A 17,025-nucleotide genomic window follows, 5' to 3' on the forward strand; every position below is an offset into this window, starting at 1 on the left:
TGCAAAAAAAAAAAAAAAAAGTACAATGTTAGTGTGATTTTGGTTGGAAAACAGTTAAATGTCATTAAAATGTTATACAATGCAAAATAATTCTTTAAGGTTCCAAGAACATGTTTAATTTGGTTTATTCAAATTATTTTATTTTTTTCTGGGGGGTAAATTGGTGACTTAAACATGTTATGTTCATGAGATTCACCTTGCTATAGCTTATTTGAAGATTAGGATGGTAAGGAACTTTTAAAATAATAGGAAATAGCTTTGTAACACATTCAAGTATTCCGAGTAAAATAAACCAGCCTCTGAAAATTAAATTGTCCCTTCATTTACATTTTCATGGACGTAATGACATTATATATTATGTGCAATATACTGAAATCCATTTAAGTTCTTGATTTGTATCTCAAGGTTTAACGCGAGACAAATTATGTGAAATGTCACGTTGTAAAATCAAGTGTAGATTAAAACATTCTGTCAAGAGACTACCATATATTAAACAACCTACTTAAAAACAGAACAGTAGTTTAAGTACTGCTTATCTAACGCTTTATCAGGTAATCCCTTTTAGCATACATCAGATATCATAATCTATATATGAGGAACAAAAAAAAAAAAGACAATTCCTGAGTTTTTCCAGAAGATTAAGGACAAAGCAGACTATATCAGATCACTTCATCTTCTCCTGCTTCTGCAGCTCCTTCACAAGACTTTCCAAAGAGAACAAGTGATCATCTAGGTCTTCAGGCATTAGTTGCCTGATGGCATCGGCGAGCTCAAAGAGGTAGTCTGTATTCTTGCCACTGGGGCCTACAGACTTCACAATCTGCTGAGCGATTGTTTCCAAAGGTGCTGGGCCAAGGTAATTTGGGTTGTCACAGGAGCCGATGTAGAGCAATGTGTCCTGCATTGGTTTGTGTCCTTCATCTTTGGGATGAAATGTAACTGCGATCACCCCGTAACCGCCTTTCTCTCTGTAGTCCAGATACTCTTTCACTTCTTTTTCTCGACCTGATGGCAACTTATAAGCAACGCCCCACACACAGCCCTGCAGGCAAATAGAGTGAACGAACAACAAGAAAAAATGTTTGGATGTATGTATGTAAATCTCATATGCTATTATTAAATGATACATCACAAATATAATATATGGCACTTCCCATTAATATAGAACAAAACAGGGTCTAAAACTCTTTAAAATATATATATTATTAAATAAATGGTCAGTGAAAGTGTTTAAATCACAGAAGTTGACTCATGTTGAACCTTAGAATTTATGTTTTTATAAAAGTATAAACCTATTAAAGTAAATTAATAAATAAACAATGTATAAAAATGTTTTAATACATCTTTTTTTAATTTAATACAATTAAAAATATTAAAGTTAATTGAAAGAAAATTATGTTAGTTATAATAGTTTATTTAAAAATGAATGGGGAAAAAAACATTAATAAAATATTTTTAAAGTTAATTAACAAATACATGACCATTATAAGGCCGGATACAGATATTTTATGTAGGGGTGCTCCGATTGATCGGCTACCAATCACTATCGGCCGATAATCACGTTGGGATGATTGATCGGCGGTGTCTAAAAAGGCCGATCTCAAAAAAACAATTTCAACGGTGCCGTGAGTCTGTCTGGCGCCGGTTAAATAATTATAATGCTGAAGGTGAGGTACTCACCTTAATATTTCTTCATTAAATAACATCGCGTCTGTCTATAAGCGAGCTGCACGCTGCACAGTTTTACACAGGAATTGTCACTTGCACAATCGAGGCAGTGTCACATCGTCACTAAAGTTTATAAATTGCATTACTTTTAAATTCTTACCAGTGTTTAACCATTCCGCGCTCGCGCGCTCTCCTGGAGACCGTGCGCTCATGCACACTCGCAGCAGACTATTTCTGTCAATGGTAAGTTTGTGATAACGTAAGAAAAGTAGTTTAAATGTTTTGCCACTTGCTTGAGCAACTTAATATATAAATCTAAGTAAATGCAAAAGTAAAAAGCATTGAATAATGTGTTTTATATTTATTGTGTTTATATTTATTGTTTAAACATGTCTGTGAAAGATTGTATTACTGTACTGTGTAAAATAATAATAATAAAAAATAATTGCAATGCTGAAAAAGCATTTTCAGTGACAATGTTTGGATCTGAAATCAAAATAATGGATAAATGTTGTGTTTGTGGTGATCAGCCACGGATCAGTAGCAGACTCCTGTGTAAAAGCACAGTCAGTGCTGCTTCCCCTCTCACAAGAGTCACCCATTTTCAAAAATGAAATTCAGGCCCTGAATAAATGTCAAAAAATCCTGATTGGAGTATCACTATAAATAGGTATAAATGATAAAAAAGAAGGCTTTAAAAAGATCAGTATCGGTGATCGGTATCGGCAGATACTGCTTTCTGTGATATGTGATCGGCCTCAAAAATCCTGATCGGAGCACCCCTAATTTTATGCGATTAAAACTATTTAAATTTCATGCGAGGTTAATCGTTAGATAATAATTTGTTTAAAAAAATAAAATAATAAATGTATAAACTATTATTGTGAATTATAAAAAATAAATTAACACTAAAAATACTGCATAATCACCATTTTAAGGTTGGGTACAGAAATGTGAAGTTTAAAACTAGCTACATTTCATTCAAGGTTATATAAGTAACAGCTTATTTTAAATATAAATTTTTATAATATAAAATAATATATTTTTAATTACGTTGTATAATTAAAATTTATATTAATTTAATGCAAGGTAATTACAAATGTAGTAAAAAATTATATTAGATAATAGTTTATCAAATATATCTAAAGTCTAAAAAAAGTGCCTTCCATGTTTAGAAAAAAACAAATTTAATAGGACAAAAAAGTATACCGCATTCGTGGAATGTAATGAGCCATATATCGGCATTGTAAGCAATATTGACAGTCATTACCTCGGGGTCCTCTATTAATGTCACCACTCGGCCAGGCTGAAATAGAATCAATAAGAATTAAAAGTGTTAATCGTACTGTGTAAAGTGCTCTGTCATCCTGAAAGGTCACTACGACTGTACGCCTGCTGTTCATAAACTCGAATGACTTTGATAGGGAATAATCTGGTCCATACCTTTCCAGGCACCCCTCGATGATCCGTACTTCCCTGCCAGAATCTGCGACTGAAACCTTTGAGGCATTAGTTGAATGTATGAACAGGGTAATAGTAGAGATTATTTTTCAAAATAAAAGCCAGGTTACCGCCGGCTTTAAAAATAAACCCTTATAACAACAACCAAAATAATAAATAAATAATCTACCATGATAGCCAGAATATCCACCATTATATTTAATACAATACTGTAGTAATTTGCAGGATATTTACAGTAATAACTGTAGTACCAACGGCATTCGGATGAAATATAACGTAATTGTTTTTTATGTAACGTTAAAGAAAGTTACATCTGTAGAGCTGAGCATAAACAGAAAAAGTAAATCGCATTTATTTATTTATTTATTTTTAAGGTATTTTCATTTATATCGCACAAATTAAAATTATATTTTTAGGTTTTCTGACCGTAGGAACCCTACTTGTTCAATAGACAAGCAATGCTTTGTATCACTTTTGTTGTATATATTGCTGTCTTGTGTTATGTAATTATATCTAGTTAAAGATGACGATGAAGAATACTGAACAAAAAAGGACTTTTAAGCTATTATTGAATAATATCTCCTTTTGGTGACATGGTTTCCGTTTGGTGGGCGGATCAGCTAAAAATATGTCAAACATAATACATGGATTCGTTTTTATGTTGTTGTTGTTGCTATTTTTTATTTCCTCTTATTTTTCATGGACGGAACGAAAAATTACACGTGTGTGTTCTAGCCGGAGCTCTGAATCAGCCAATCAGAAAACAGCATCGTCGGAAATGTCCATTAAATTCATCCTGACCTAAAACGATTCGAATGTGAATTTTGTCACTCTCTTATGTGTGTACCGATGTTTTAGGACGTAACATGAGTTTTGCTTTATCTTTTTATTGTCTTGTGGACATATTAAAGATTCAAAGTGAGAAAGTCGAACTAAATTACTAGACTAACGTATTCTAAAAGCAGTTAACTCGTTATTTTGCAATCAAAGCACCGTTATCTGCCCAGTTTATGATTATTTATGTAACGTTAACCTAGTGTGAACTTCACTTGGTTGTGCATTATAGAGGTTTAACCTGTGGCACTGCAGTGTAAGTCAGGTGTAATTTAAGACCAGCAGCTGTCAACTTGCATTCAGTCAGAACCGCTGTGTGTAAATGGCAGAGCACGAACTCTTTCAGTAATGTTTGTGTTGTGTTTAAACGGAGAATAATCAGATGGACTTCACGGAGTGCTATGGAGACACCTGCTCAGCCGTCGCGCTGGCAGCCCGGGAGGGGAAAGGTCGACGGGTGCAGAAGCTCATCCAGAGAGGCTTCGCGGTGGACGTGAAAGATAACCGGGGCTGGAACGCCCTGCATGAGGCTGCGGCGGCTGGATCAGCGGAGTGTGTGCGGCTTCTCCTCCCTGCAGCCGGTAAGAACTTTAGATGGGGGGTTTAGCTACTCTGAACTTGTGGACCATCAAATAGAGTGACCTGTTTAGACAAGGAAGGGATAGTTCACATAGAAATGCAAATTATGGCAAAATATGGCATCAACCTCATGTCCCTACTGGAAAAACCAGCTACACCAGCTCAAGCTGGTCAACCAGCATGACCAGCTCAAGCTGTGTTTTGGAACATGGTAGCTGGTAGCTGGTTAGACCACCCATATCCAGCTTATGCTGGTGATAGATATTTTTTTTCAGTAGCTAGTTATTGATGAATAATTATTAACAATTGTTTTTAACAGCTTCCAGTTACAATACATGTCCTAAGCCTGTTCTGCTTTAAGAAAGGAGCACAAAAACAGACATTCAGGAGAAGAATTCAGTTTATTTATGTGAATATCATTCAACAATCTTCATTAAAACACATTTTGTTTTTTGTGTCCTTGAATTTATATGAGAAAAATTACTTAGTGTAATTAACTGGCAGTAATAACCTAACAACATAACTGAACTACGAACTGCTAACAGTTTTCAGCAGCTTACGTAACATGAGAATTCACTTATTTGACTTATTTTTTTTGTTGATGTCTTAAATTTTTTCTGTTAAATAGCGCCCAAGTTTTCCTGCTCTGGCCTTAAGCTCTGCTTCCCCAAAAACCCACATGCTTCCTGTTGACAGCTCACTGTGTGTCTGAACCCCTATGGTCTGAACACATAAAGTTACTCCACATATCGATGGACGGGTTTTTCTAGGGTCCGTGTGCCACTGACGAGTCTGGTTGGGTTTGTTCACTCGGTTTGCATAGGTGTGGACACATCACAGTAATTAAAATGCTAAAGATAACAAAATGAAGTCATACTTGCCAAGGGCAAAAACAGATCTAGCCGAAAATCGAGACTCCCATCAGTTGCCGTCTGATTTACAAGCTGCCATAAACACTGCGCGTTATTGTTTATATATAAATGTTGCTGTCTATATATTGCTGTCTATAAATTTATATATAAAATGTATACATTTGTATATATATATATATATATATATATATATATATATATATATTATTTATTTCATACTATTTACATGAACAGAATACAAGTCAGAAACATCTAGTAGGGACCAGATATTTTGTTTGCTAGTAGCATCTCATAAACCTCCATTTCCACTATCAAGGTAAATGGTTACTGTTTTTATACTGATTCTATAATGATCACACTGATTGTTTCTTTTTCAATTGTGGTGCTGTGAAATCAGCATTAGAATGGACTGACTGAGCAAATGACGTATCGCAAATTCTGCAAAGAAAGAACACAAATTTGTGACCAGAGCTGTTAGTTCAGCCTAGTGATAGAAAAGTGTCTATACTATATAATAACCAATTCTAGATGATCAAACGAGAATGTATACAACAGTTATACATATCAGCACTCTTGGTCAATCATTGTTCCACGAAAAAACATTTAATATTTACATAATTCTCTAAAGTTCACACAACACTTACCTTTAAGTGCTCTAAATTTGTGAGGTGTCAGAGGGGGCCTAGGATCAGATTTTGTGGTGGTACAGCTTTTTCCTTCCAGGCTACGGTTGGCCAGTGTGCTTGTTCCCCAAATGCACACTGCCAGTTCTTTCACAAACAAGCTGTCCTTTAAATTAGCCTGTATCTTCTTCCATTTTTCACTGTGTATTATTACATCACCAATATCAACCTGTATGAAAATGTAAACATTATCAAGAAATGTAACAGAATTGTATTTTTAAAAATATATATATTATTCTTGATGTAGGGCCTATAATCAACAACTCAATTTTTGTTTTGTTTTTTACTTTTTGATGTACTGTTACATAGAGTGTCATTTTATAGGAAAGATTGAGTTTGGCTGTCACAGGGAAGTTGTCTCAATCAATGTTACAATTGTGTGTTTTCTTTAGGAGTTGTTGGATTTAAACAATCAACTCTCAAATCACAAATTCAAACTCTCCTACATTACAACAGTATCTTCAGTCCTGCTCCTGGGGACACGCTGTCCTGCAGAGTTTAGTTACAACCCAAATCAAACACACCTAAACCAGCAAATCATCTTTGTGCTTCAGGATTACTTGGAAAGAAATTACAGGCCACCTGTGCTGAAGCAGGTTGGAAATAAAATTCACAGGACAGTGGGTCCCCAGGAGTAGGATTGAAGACCTAGACAACAGTTTATTTCAAAATTCAGAGTAATATTTTTGTTGCTTTTATGTACAGAAGTGCATAATATTAAACCACACTTTTATATGATGTAATTTTATACAATTTATTCATTACAATATTGTTAGAAAAATAATATTCTGTTGTTTGTGTACATTATTTCCAAAAAAATTCCCAGTTTCATAAATTTCATGAATCTTACTAGGGCTGCACGATAAATCGCATGCGATATTTAACGCGCATCTTGTCAGAAAAGCCGGTTCTGTAATCAGCGGTAAATCTCCATCATGTGCGTGCTTTCACATTGAGCAGCATTTACTACACAGAGCCGTTGTTCACTGACGAGCTGCGCAAAACCACGTTCATATTGGCGCGATTTTTTGCGATTTATCGTGCAGCCCTAAATCTTACTACGTATATTTAGCTGTTACCAAATATGATGTTTAATGGCAGGTTTCATTGTGACAACTTGCCACATATTGTGAGAAAATGTCTCACTTTGGTATGTTCAGTTAATATTGTATGTTCAGTAGTTTTTGTAGGCTTTGAGATAAATGCCCAAAAGAAGAAAAAATACTTAAACCAACCTAGAGAAATACCCTAGAATAAGAAGTAACAAGTAGCCCCAGTCTCTCCTATATATACTATTTAATTAAATAAATACGTACCTCATCGTTTTCTGAAATTTGTTTTGATAGGTAACAACAGCAGAACTGTTCTCTGTGGGAAAGGGTGTAAAGTTAGGGACTTGGAGTCCTTATAACAATTTCACCAGATTAAACACACTGGGTCAAGGGGCACCACACAATACAATTTTGCCTGTTCAAAACTTTTTTGTTTTCGATTTAATGGCTATTAAAAACTTTGTGATACTACCACATGGTAATGCCAACTGTGTGCTGTTCCAGAAGTAGTATGGATGATATTTATACTGAAATAAAGATAATGATAGACTTCACTTGCCATTGGGTTGAAATGTTGATGTGCAGTGCTACATATCAAACTTGTCAGGGTGCACCCCTGGATGTGATGCCATTGAGAATATGCCAAGTTGTCCATAAGGCTAACCTGGTCCTGTCACCAAGTCTTTTTACTATCCTTAATACAAATACTAATACTAATAATATTAATTGTAATTGATTAAATAAAAAAAGTTCTGCAAAGATCATATCATTAAAATCTTACCAACTGCTGTTTGAGGGTTCTTTATTTTGTCTAAAGGGGGGCTGCTCTCTGCATAGAATCAAACAAATGGATCATGATTTTCAATACATGCAAAACAATTCTGCAAACTTATGAATAACAAGCACTGCAAGTTTTCAAGAGTGCTGGAAGTAGAGAAGACATTGAAAAATAAAGGGAAATTTTATAAATGTAATAGGTTTTTATTAATATTTATACATTTCTTATTTTTTTCTTCTCATTATTACTATTATTATTATTATTATTCCAAACATGTATGACTTTAAGTAAAGCACAAAAGGACATACTTGGCAAAATGTTCACGCAGCTCTTTTCCATTGCTCGTTAAATTATAAACCAATGGGGAATGGGGCCATCAATCTCAACAACAGACGTAATTGTGCGAGAACGTTTATCTTTACCACTTGTGCACCACATTGCAAGTTTTGGCTAGTTTTGTGTGAAACAAACTGAAATTTCAGTTGTCATTCTTGAAAATGTTCCCCTTATGGTACAGACAAGTGAATTTTTTTTTCTCGTTTTTTTTTTTATGGTTATTATCGTTAACTAAAACAATTTGAAATAAAATAAAGATTAACTGAAAATTTTTTTAAATTTTATTTCAGCTAGTTGCCAAGGCAACATTTCTAATTTGTTTTTAGTACTAAAATAACTAAAACTGTAATAAATTTTTTTTTTAGAAGCATTTAAAATAATAATAATAAACATGATAGAATCGTCTTTTGTTTTCGCAGAAGAAACTAAATCAGTAAAATAAATAAAATCAATACAGTTTTAATGAAAGGAGAATGAGTAAATGATGACAGAATATCATTTTTGGGTGAACTATTAAATACCAATAATCAGAGCTCTTTTGACACTCTAGTATGTGTAGTAATTATGAAACTGTATATGTGACTTTTTTTTCTCTAATGTGCAATTCATTAGTTGTATGTCCCTGTTCGCTTCAGTCAATTGCGAAGACTACGTCAACACTTTGACACATAACTCAGAGACTCCTCTTTACTTTGCTGCGAGGAATGGACACCTCCGGGCAGTGAAGTGGCTTATCAAGGGTGGTGCGGACATTAACAGGACAACCAATGAGCTCTCCTGTCCCCTTTTTGCAGGTAAAGTACCTAGAATCATGGTCTCAGATCTTGTTTACCGTGTGTATTTTTCCTTTTTTGAGTCTTGTTATATGCTATGTTTGTCTCATTTTTTCGTTCCTAGCTGTAGATGGTGGGCACGAAGATGTGGTAGAGCTGCTGGTGGAAAATGGGGCAAAAGTCAATGGGACGTACTCGGTGTCAGGCTGGTCTTGTCTCCATCAAGCTGTTTACAAGGTTATAGCTTTAATCTATAACTAATTTATGATTTACGAAGCTTTTATGTTTTGGAAACATTTGCACAGACACTACATTCACATGCCTTAAAGGGGTCCTATTATGCTTTTTCACTTTTTCAACTTTAGTTAGTCTGTAATGTTGCTGTTTGAGCATAAAAAAGATCTGCGGAGTTACAAAGCTCAAAGTCCACTTCAAAAGGAGATATTTTATTTAACAGAAATCACTTACATTACAATCACAAAAACCACAACGAACGACTCGTTTGGACTACAACGCACATTTTCCGGGATTTGTGATATCACAAAGATCGACGAATGGGACGAGACCTGGTTGAGCTGCACTAGAGAAGGCAACGAGTGTTTATCACTATGTCGGAGACACGCTAGCTTTCCCAAGGCAGACGAACTTAGAGTGGTTACAATCATCCGGGTTTAAATCACGCTCAGAGAGGTGTTGTAAAATATGTGAAAAATAATGTTTTTCGAACAACCTAGTATTAGAGCCTGTTCTAGTACACCCCCAAAACAAAATCAAGACTTTGTAAAAGAGCATAATAGGACCCCTTTAAGAAGTTCTGCAGCTCTTCTCACTCACTTTTAAGTGTAAATGTTTATCAGTTAGCAGGAAGAAACACATAACAACAATCAAATGATTATGTAGCTCGTTATGGCTACTTTTAAATTTATACCTCTTTCAATAAATTTTTATCTAAATGTTTAATTGAACTTAAAAAAATGAAAGCCCAAGGCCATTTAGCTTTTTTTCTAATTTAATCAAGTTTTTAAATCCTACATCCAAGGCAGTTACCAAAGTCTTTAATCAAAAAACTGATGAAATAAATATCTGTAAAACCATTTCCAGGGCCATACTGAGATTGTGAGGTACCTGGTGAGCATGTGCTCTCTGGAAGCTGTTGATGACTATGGGATCACATCTTTATTTGTTGCTGCGCAATATGGACATCACCAATGCTTGGAAATTCTTGCAAATGCCGGTGAGAACATTTCTTTAATGATTAACCCTGTACGAGCTGCAGCTAGCCAGCTATATGTTTCTCTTTTTGTACATTACATGCTTTGGTCAATGTTCAGTGTTAACTCTTGCAACATCAGAGTTATCGCTACTGTATCCACAGTGCTGTTTACAGTGACACATTCTTCAGAGGCAGATAAAGAGTTTGAATGAAGGGTCAATGACATGCCGCTCATTTTTGTTCAGATCTATTCATTTATTCAAAAATGCAATTCATACATAAAGAAACTTGAATACAATCTTCGAGTATGTTTTTAATTTCTGAATTAGAATTCATGTTTACACTTTTTTTGGGGGGGGAGGGGGGTGGGGGACAAAGTCAGGTCTAATCTTGATCTAGTAATGAAGAAAAAAATCTCTTTAAGCAAATAAAATTATCCAAAGGAAAACTTTATGTAGTTTGGTTGCATTGCTGCTTATTAATATTTAAAAACAGTCTGCTAAAGTAAAGTCATGGCAAATCATTTATATTGTGAAGACCCCCCTGCAGACCCTTGTGACTCTTTGACAAAGTCAATAAGTCTCTTAAAATAACAGATTTGAGCTTTTTAGTTTTTTTTTAGCAAGGTTAGTTTATGTTGTAAAATGTCATGTGGTGTGACTCCAAAAAATATAATTGTTAAAATAGAAAACATTTTTTAAAGGGGTCATATGATGTTTCTAAAAAGAACATTATTTTGTAGCGGCAGCAACAATAAAGTTATGCATTCTTTCTTTTCGTGAACATTTGGGCGGTGTTATGCAAATCTTCCCACACAGTGACGTAGACATGTGGGGGCGTGTTTAAACGAGGCGTTTTAGGAGGGCGTGGACCAGTCTTAACTTTTATAAAGAATATCTCTTTGGGTTTGAGACTTTAGTCTTTGCAACTTTAGGGATCTTATCTATTCACGAACAGCTTGTAACACTCCAAAGAGAAAGGAAAACTTGAAATCGCATCATATGACCCCTTTAAATTGTACTAATATTTCACAATATTACTGTTTTAGTGTATTTTTGATCTAATGAATACAGCCTTGTTGAGCATAAGAGACTTCTTTCAAAAACAAAACAAAACCAAAAAATCTTACCAACCCCACATTTTGAACATTTTTGGTAGTGAATGTTTATATCATGCAACATATATTTTATAATAATAATAATTTATGGATTTAGTAGACGCTTTTATCCAAAGCAACTTACAGTGCATTCAGGCTATACATTTTTTACCAGTATGTGTGTTCCCTGGGCATCGAACCCATGACCTTTTGCGCTGCTAACGCAATGCTCTACAACTGAGCCACAGGAACAGGGAAATTGTTTTATTTTTTACATGATAACTACAAATTCAAATATAAAAGTTCATGAAAATCATATGAAACCAAAACGAATACAATAAAGACATTTATAAAACTTGGCATAACCTATATTTTTGAAAGATTCATTTTCTTTATGGTGGACATTGTTTGTCATTTACCTAATACGCATGAATTGTTATTAAATGAAGAAAAAAAAGCAACACTGCAGTAATGTATTAGAGTTTGGTTGCCTAAGCACAGGTTGTCATTGCCACAGGGGCGAATGTGAACTGCCAGGCAAACGATCTGGCCACACCGCTGCTCATTGCCGCTCAGGAGGGCCACGTACGGTGTGTGGAGCTTTTGCTGGCCCATGGAGCTGACCCCAACCTGTACTGCAATGAGGACTGCTGGCAGCTACCCATCCATGCTGCGTCCCAGTTCAGTCGGCTTAGGTATGGCAATGACGTACTGGGTCTGTCAAATGGTTATGAAGACCATGCCAACATTTACTTTGTATAATGATATACACATTTGAAAGCTAACCTTTAGTACTTTTTAAACGAAGATGTTGAGAGTGTAACTTTGGCCTTTTTGAAATAATCTTTGCTAAACTGCATTAATCTGGCTGCTCATCTCTTGTCGTTCTCTATAGTATTTTAGAGAAGCTGATTCCGGTAACGAAGCGAGAATGTGACCGGGGCGAGGGAAAGGTCAGTCCAGTTTATTTGGCAGTACTTAGCGGGCAAGCGGACAGCCTGCGGGCCTTGCTAAAGAAGGGCTACAGTCCAGATGCCCAAAGCTGTCGACAGTTTGGCTACAGCTGCCCTTTGGACATGGCTCTGTGGTGCAACTCTTGGAAGTATGACATAGATGTACACTTGTGTCCCGCTTTTTATTTTAAACACAATCAGTTGGACAGTATGACATATTTTTTCCTGTTCGTCTCTCAGTTTGAACAGCGAGTGTCACCAGATTCGTGAAATCACTCTGATGCTCTTGGCAGCAGGGGCCCATGTGAGCATGGGCATCTACGCCTTTGCATTACAGGGCCACGTACCAGAGCACCTGCCCTTGATCCTAGAGCACGCTGGCCTCCCTCAGGGTGACCGACTGGAAGAACTGGCCCGTAGAGCCCTTGCTGAGATGCAGAGCGCCTCTTTCTGGCTCCCCCTGCTGCTCAAAGCAGGAATGGACCCCATGCTGCTCCTGCAGGACAAAATGTAAGCAACATATTGTGGTTGTTGTGCCACACAGGTTTTTATTTTAATCATGAGTGGATTCACCATGCGTGCCTTTTAATAAACGATTGTGCATTATTAACGTCAGAGTTAAAAACCACTGTGTTAAGCTCTTCACTTCTGCCTGTTATGCTCTAATTGGGTGCAGGCTTGAAGAAGCTGAGAACAGAGTGCTTAATTTCTTTCTGGAGTTCATTAATTGGAAGACTTTGCCCTCCTCAATGCTTCAGATTCTCTCTCACCGTCGAGCAGATGGCACCTGGACGCCACAGAAGCATTTCGGTATGACCTGTACACTTTAAATCATATATATGTGTAGGCTTCATGACTTCAGGTGTTTTTCAGTGTATCCAACAGCATGTTGCATATATCAAATATTTGCATTATATTTGCAATCATTTTGTTGGTAATATGAAATTAAGCAACATAGTGAATGATTTTATTACACCTTTTTTTGTCCATTAAGTTTCCTAAAGAGTAACATAGTGAATAATTTCATTACACTTTTTGAAGTTTTCTAAAGAGTTTCTGTATCATAGTTGATAAGGTCAATTTATTTTTTGGAATCATTTTAAATTGTTTCAATGAACCAAATTAAAAGCAACAACAAAATGTTTATGCAGTTAAATACTATGTATTTTATATAGATGCACATAAATGAAAAATGTAATGTATCATTCTTCCATGATTATTTTCATTTTAATCTGTTTAAAATATATGGCTGATTGAAATGTTTTGTTCCCCTGATGGGGGAAAAACATATTTAAGTAATTTATGGATATTTGATAGATATTTAATGATATTCCAAATATATTTTATATATGTATAAGGCTGCATTTATATGGTCAGAAATTGTGAAATATTATAACACTTGTATTTTAATGTAATTTATTCCTGTGATAGTCTTCAGTGTCACACAATTTTTCAGAAAAAAATATAATATGCTAATTTTGGTGCTCAAGAAACACTTTTTATTATGATCAGTTACCATATTTTTTGTGGAAACCATGATACACATTTTTTCAGGATTCGTTATTAATAGAACATTCAAAAGAACAGCCTTTATTTGAAATGGGAATCTTTTGTAACAATGTAAAAGTCTTTACTGTCACTTTTGATCCATTCAATGTGTCCCTGCTGAATGAAAGTAATGTCAAAAAAAAGATTTTTGAAAAAATAACTGTTGTCCTACTGCATTCTGTAGCTGTGTCATCTGATGTGGTAAGTGGCCACAGCTCTGTAACCTTTTGCTTTTGGTTGTAGAATCAGTCCCTACCCTCACCCATCTGTGCAGACTGGCAGTGCGGGCAGCGGTGGGCAGCAATGCTCTGTCTAAGACCTCCTTTATCAAACAGCTGCCCATCCCCACACTGCTTCAGGACTACCTTCAGTTCAGCGACGTCCCAGGCTTGCTTACATAGCGGCCTGACAGGCATGTGTGGCTAATTAAGTAATCTCAACTTGTTCCACTGCAGTATTTTGTATATAATGTTAATAAAATTTTAATGACTGCTCAATGACGCTGGACTCTTTTCATTACCGTGATATTTAGAAAATGTGGGAGGACAAATGGAGAATTCCACCAATTTATCTTCACTGTTCTGTTCCCCTCTTACACAGCTGGCCTTCATACTGAGTTGGTGTTGAAATTCACCTCTGCTCCGTGTCTTTGGTCTGCCTCGTTGTCTTTCTCTCAGCGGCTCTCCTCTCTGTCTGCCTCCAAGGTCACTCTGCCTCAAAAACGCATACTCTCCTCGAATGTTAATTGCCAACGCAGCCACACTCATTCAGAGATGCTACTATCTGCCTTTGGTCATACTATGTATTTAACATTTTATGTTACCTTTTAGGAATATGCATAGCACACCTTCAAAAGCCTCTTAATTTAAAATCGTCTGTATCTCTGCTGCGTGATGCTCTCAACCTCTTGCTGCTTTGTGAATAGAGTCTTGCCTTTATGAATAGGCAGTTAATCTGTTTCTATTTCACACAGACCCAATGTTCCAGTGTTTTACATTTTTTCTACAGTACATATCCTGGCAGATTGTTTTTAACACCTCTTTAACATCAATTATGGAAAGACCAACTGATGCTTGCATAATTGTGTTACAAAAATCATGTTATATAACATCGTGGTGTTCCTTATTTCCAAGCCATTTCTTTTGGAATACTGTATACCATGTGCAAACAGCAGGGGGAGAACACGGATAACTGACAGCATAACCGCCAGTCCTACCTACACTACCTAGCAGCTTGTCTACGTGAAAGAGGAGAGCCATTTCTGCTCCCTTCCTGATACCTTGAATTCAGAGCAAACCAGAGGCTGTGTCTCAGCAACTCTGTGCCTTGTTCTTCTAGACAATCAGGCCACCTCTCTGTGGGAGACTGGAAAGGCAAGGCATTAGCAATCATGTGCATTAAGCTTTTCTTGTGCTGCAGGTAAGCTCAGGTCCAACAGTTCGCCTTTGATTAGCAATCAGGCTTTTGAAATACAGCCAAAGGACTGACTGACTTCATGTTGATCTTTCACATTTGCACATTCTTTTTCATTTTTATAAAACGTATTGGAGTAGAAATATAATTTCTGATTGTTCAAACTTCATTGAGGAAAATTTTTGGATATATTATGTGTGAAAATAATTTTCATATATATTTCATATATACATCTATTTGCTAGAACATACGTGTGTGTTAGAATGTGTGTGTGTTTTAACACATTTCCAATATAGATTGATACGTATACTATCTGATGTTTACAATGAAATTTTACATAAATGTTAAAAAACCCAGCCTCAAATAACCCCTTTGATTTGTCTACCCTAATTAAAACTTGATAGCAGCACGGAGGAATGATGTCTAGAATAGAGCACTTACATAATTGATGCAACTTGATCTAAAATGTATCAGTCCTGAAATGTGGTGCACGTTCTATAAAAAGCCAGTGTGACGTGCAGCCCCAAGCCAGTCCGCCCGTTTAGAGCTATAAGCCCGAATTGTTGAACAGCCACCACCATTCATACTGTGAATTTTGTTGATTCCAGAGTGGCTCAGGATTTGGAGGCTTTGAGCTCTGGGGAAAATCATCACAGTGGAGCACATTGCCTGTCTCTTTATTTAAATCACATGGTACGTCTCTCAGGCTTTTCAGAAATGTGGTAAAGATTTCTTTCTCTTAGATTCTCTGAGTGTTAATTACACAACCATAGTTGACCATGGCTCTAGTACATTAAATGTAGCTTTTTCAGTGTTTTTATCTGTGTGAATGAGCTTTTTTTTTCTTTTTTTCCCCGTATTTCTCTATGCAGGGATTTAGTTTGTCTCAGTGTAAGATCCAGCTTGGAAACATAGAGCTGTGATCATTGCCTCATTGTGCTATCCTCGCCATGGACCTGAATCATGAGGACACAGTTGCCTGGCGACCTGCTGATGGGAAATATCTGCTAAAATATTACCAGGGGAGTTGTTTTTTCCCCCCTAGACCATCTCATACAAGGTGCATACATGCTAATACTGTATAGATTTTAATCAGTAAGGACAAAAGCTTTAAGGCTGCTTTGCTTCTGCATATTACATCACCTGTTGGGAATCGTCCAGCTTTGGTGGTGTATGAATGATTTATTTTCCTCAGTATGATTAGATAATTCTTGCCTTTTTGATGGAAGAGTACTGGATCTTACTGCATTTGTGCAGTCTGTTACCCACTGCTAACACACTCCAAGGAAATAAACAAGGGTGATGGGCTTCTGCTGGCTTTCACTGAACACGAGATGAATGTGTTTTTCCAAGTCAATTTGTTGTTTTATCTTCCAGGTCCTACATGTCTCATCTCATTGATTTTACTCTTTGCCACCTCACAAACAGGTCATTATGTATTCGTTTGCTTGTGTTTGTGTCAGTGTGTTTGTTTTGTCAGGAGTAATCTGGACAGAGGAAATGGGCCATTTCATTTGGACATTTGTTTCAGGGAATAGAAAAAGAGAACTGCAGTGTTGATATAAGATGTGCTGTTGGTGGGTGGAGGGGTTTTCATTGATTTGAAGTGTTTTGCTAAAGGAATAGTTCGCGAAGAATTGGAAATTTTGTTGTTTACTCACCTGTTTCAGTCCTATGCAACTTTATTTCTTCTTCTCTCTTTTTTTATTTTTACATACAATGAAAACATTTTGTTACCGGCTGCCAAAAAAATTCAAACTCATGAA

At 36.1% G+C, this 17,025-nt stretch overlaps 2 protein-coding genes across 6 annotated transcripts; one reads left to right on the plus strand and one right to left on the minus strand.

The window, feature by feature from the left end:
- Nucleotides 1-37: 37 nt before the first annotated feature.
- LOC107738989 (putative glutathione-specific gamma-glutamylcyclotransferase 2) lies at nt 38-3,174 on the minus strand (the record flags this gene model as incomplete). The annotated part of the gene is made up of 3 exons (XM_016550935.1): nt 38-1,042; nt 2,939-2,974; nt 3,112-3,174. Coding segments are annotated over 3 exons (477 nt in total), but the record flags the coding sequence as incomplete, so codon positions are not given.
- Nucleotides 3,175-3,768: 594 nt separating this feature from the next.
- Nucleotides 3,769-16,585, plus strand: LOC107738981 (ankyrin repeat and SOCS box protein 3-like). Of its 5 annotated transcripts, none has more exons than XR_001639953.1 (13): nt 3,769-3,946; nt 4,346-4,544; nt 8,899-9,057; nt 9,161-9,273; nt 10,138-10,270; nt 11,863-12,040; nt 12,241-12,447; nt 12,539-12,808; nt 13,057-13,108; nt 14,090-14,258; nt 14,447-15,265; nt 15,868-15,952; nt 16,132-16,585. XR_001639953.1 is itself a non-coding variant. In XM_016550924.1 (10 exons), the coding sequence occupies exons 1-9, from the start codon at nt 4,346-4,348 to the stop codon at nt 14,245-14,247; spliced, it is 1,551 nt and encodes a 516-aa protein (XP_016406410.1). In that variant the 5' UTR covers nt 3,769-4,345; the 3' UTR covers nt 14,248-14,258; nt 14,447-14,510. The 5 variants fall into 5 exon arrangements, 3 of the variants coding, with proteins under 3 accessions (XP_016406410.1, XP_016406408.1, XP_016406411.1); XR_001639952.1 differs by having other exon boundaries at nt 3,944-3,968; XM_016550924.1 differs by lacking the exons at nt 15,868-15,952; nt 16,132-16,585 and having other exon boundaries at nt 3,769-4,544; nt 12,975-13,108; nt 14,447-14,510.
- Nucleotides 16,586-17,025: the final 440 nt, after the last annotated feature.

This window comes from Sinocyclocheilus rhinocerous, unplaced genomic scaffold, assembly GCF_001515625.1.
Source record: "Sinocyclocheilus rhinocerous isolate Xijiao unplaced genomic scaffold, SAMN03320098_v1.1 scaffold735, whole genome shotgun sequence".
Taxonomy (NCBI): Eukaryota; Metazoa; Chordata; class Actinopteri; order Cypriniformes; family Cyprinidae; genus Sinocyclocheilus; species Sinocyclocheilus rhinocerous.

What these genes read in the sequence shown, in the direction of transcription:
- LOC107738981 (XM_016550924.1), top strand. Translation starts at nt 4,346, where the DNA reads ATGGACTTCACGGAGTGCTATGGAGACACCTGCTCAGCCGTCGCGCTG. An exon ending in TCCCAGTTCAGTCGGCTTAG is followed by an intron (nt 12,041 to 12,240) that starts GTATGGCAATGA and finishes CGTTCTCTATAG; the next exon opens with TATTTTAGAGAAGCTGATTC. An exon ending in CTGTGGTGCAACTCTTGGAA is followed by an intron (nt 12,448 to 12,538) that starts GTATGACATAGA and finishes TTCGTCTCTCAG; the next exon opens with TTTGAACAGCGAGTGTCACC.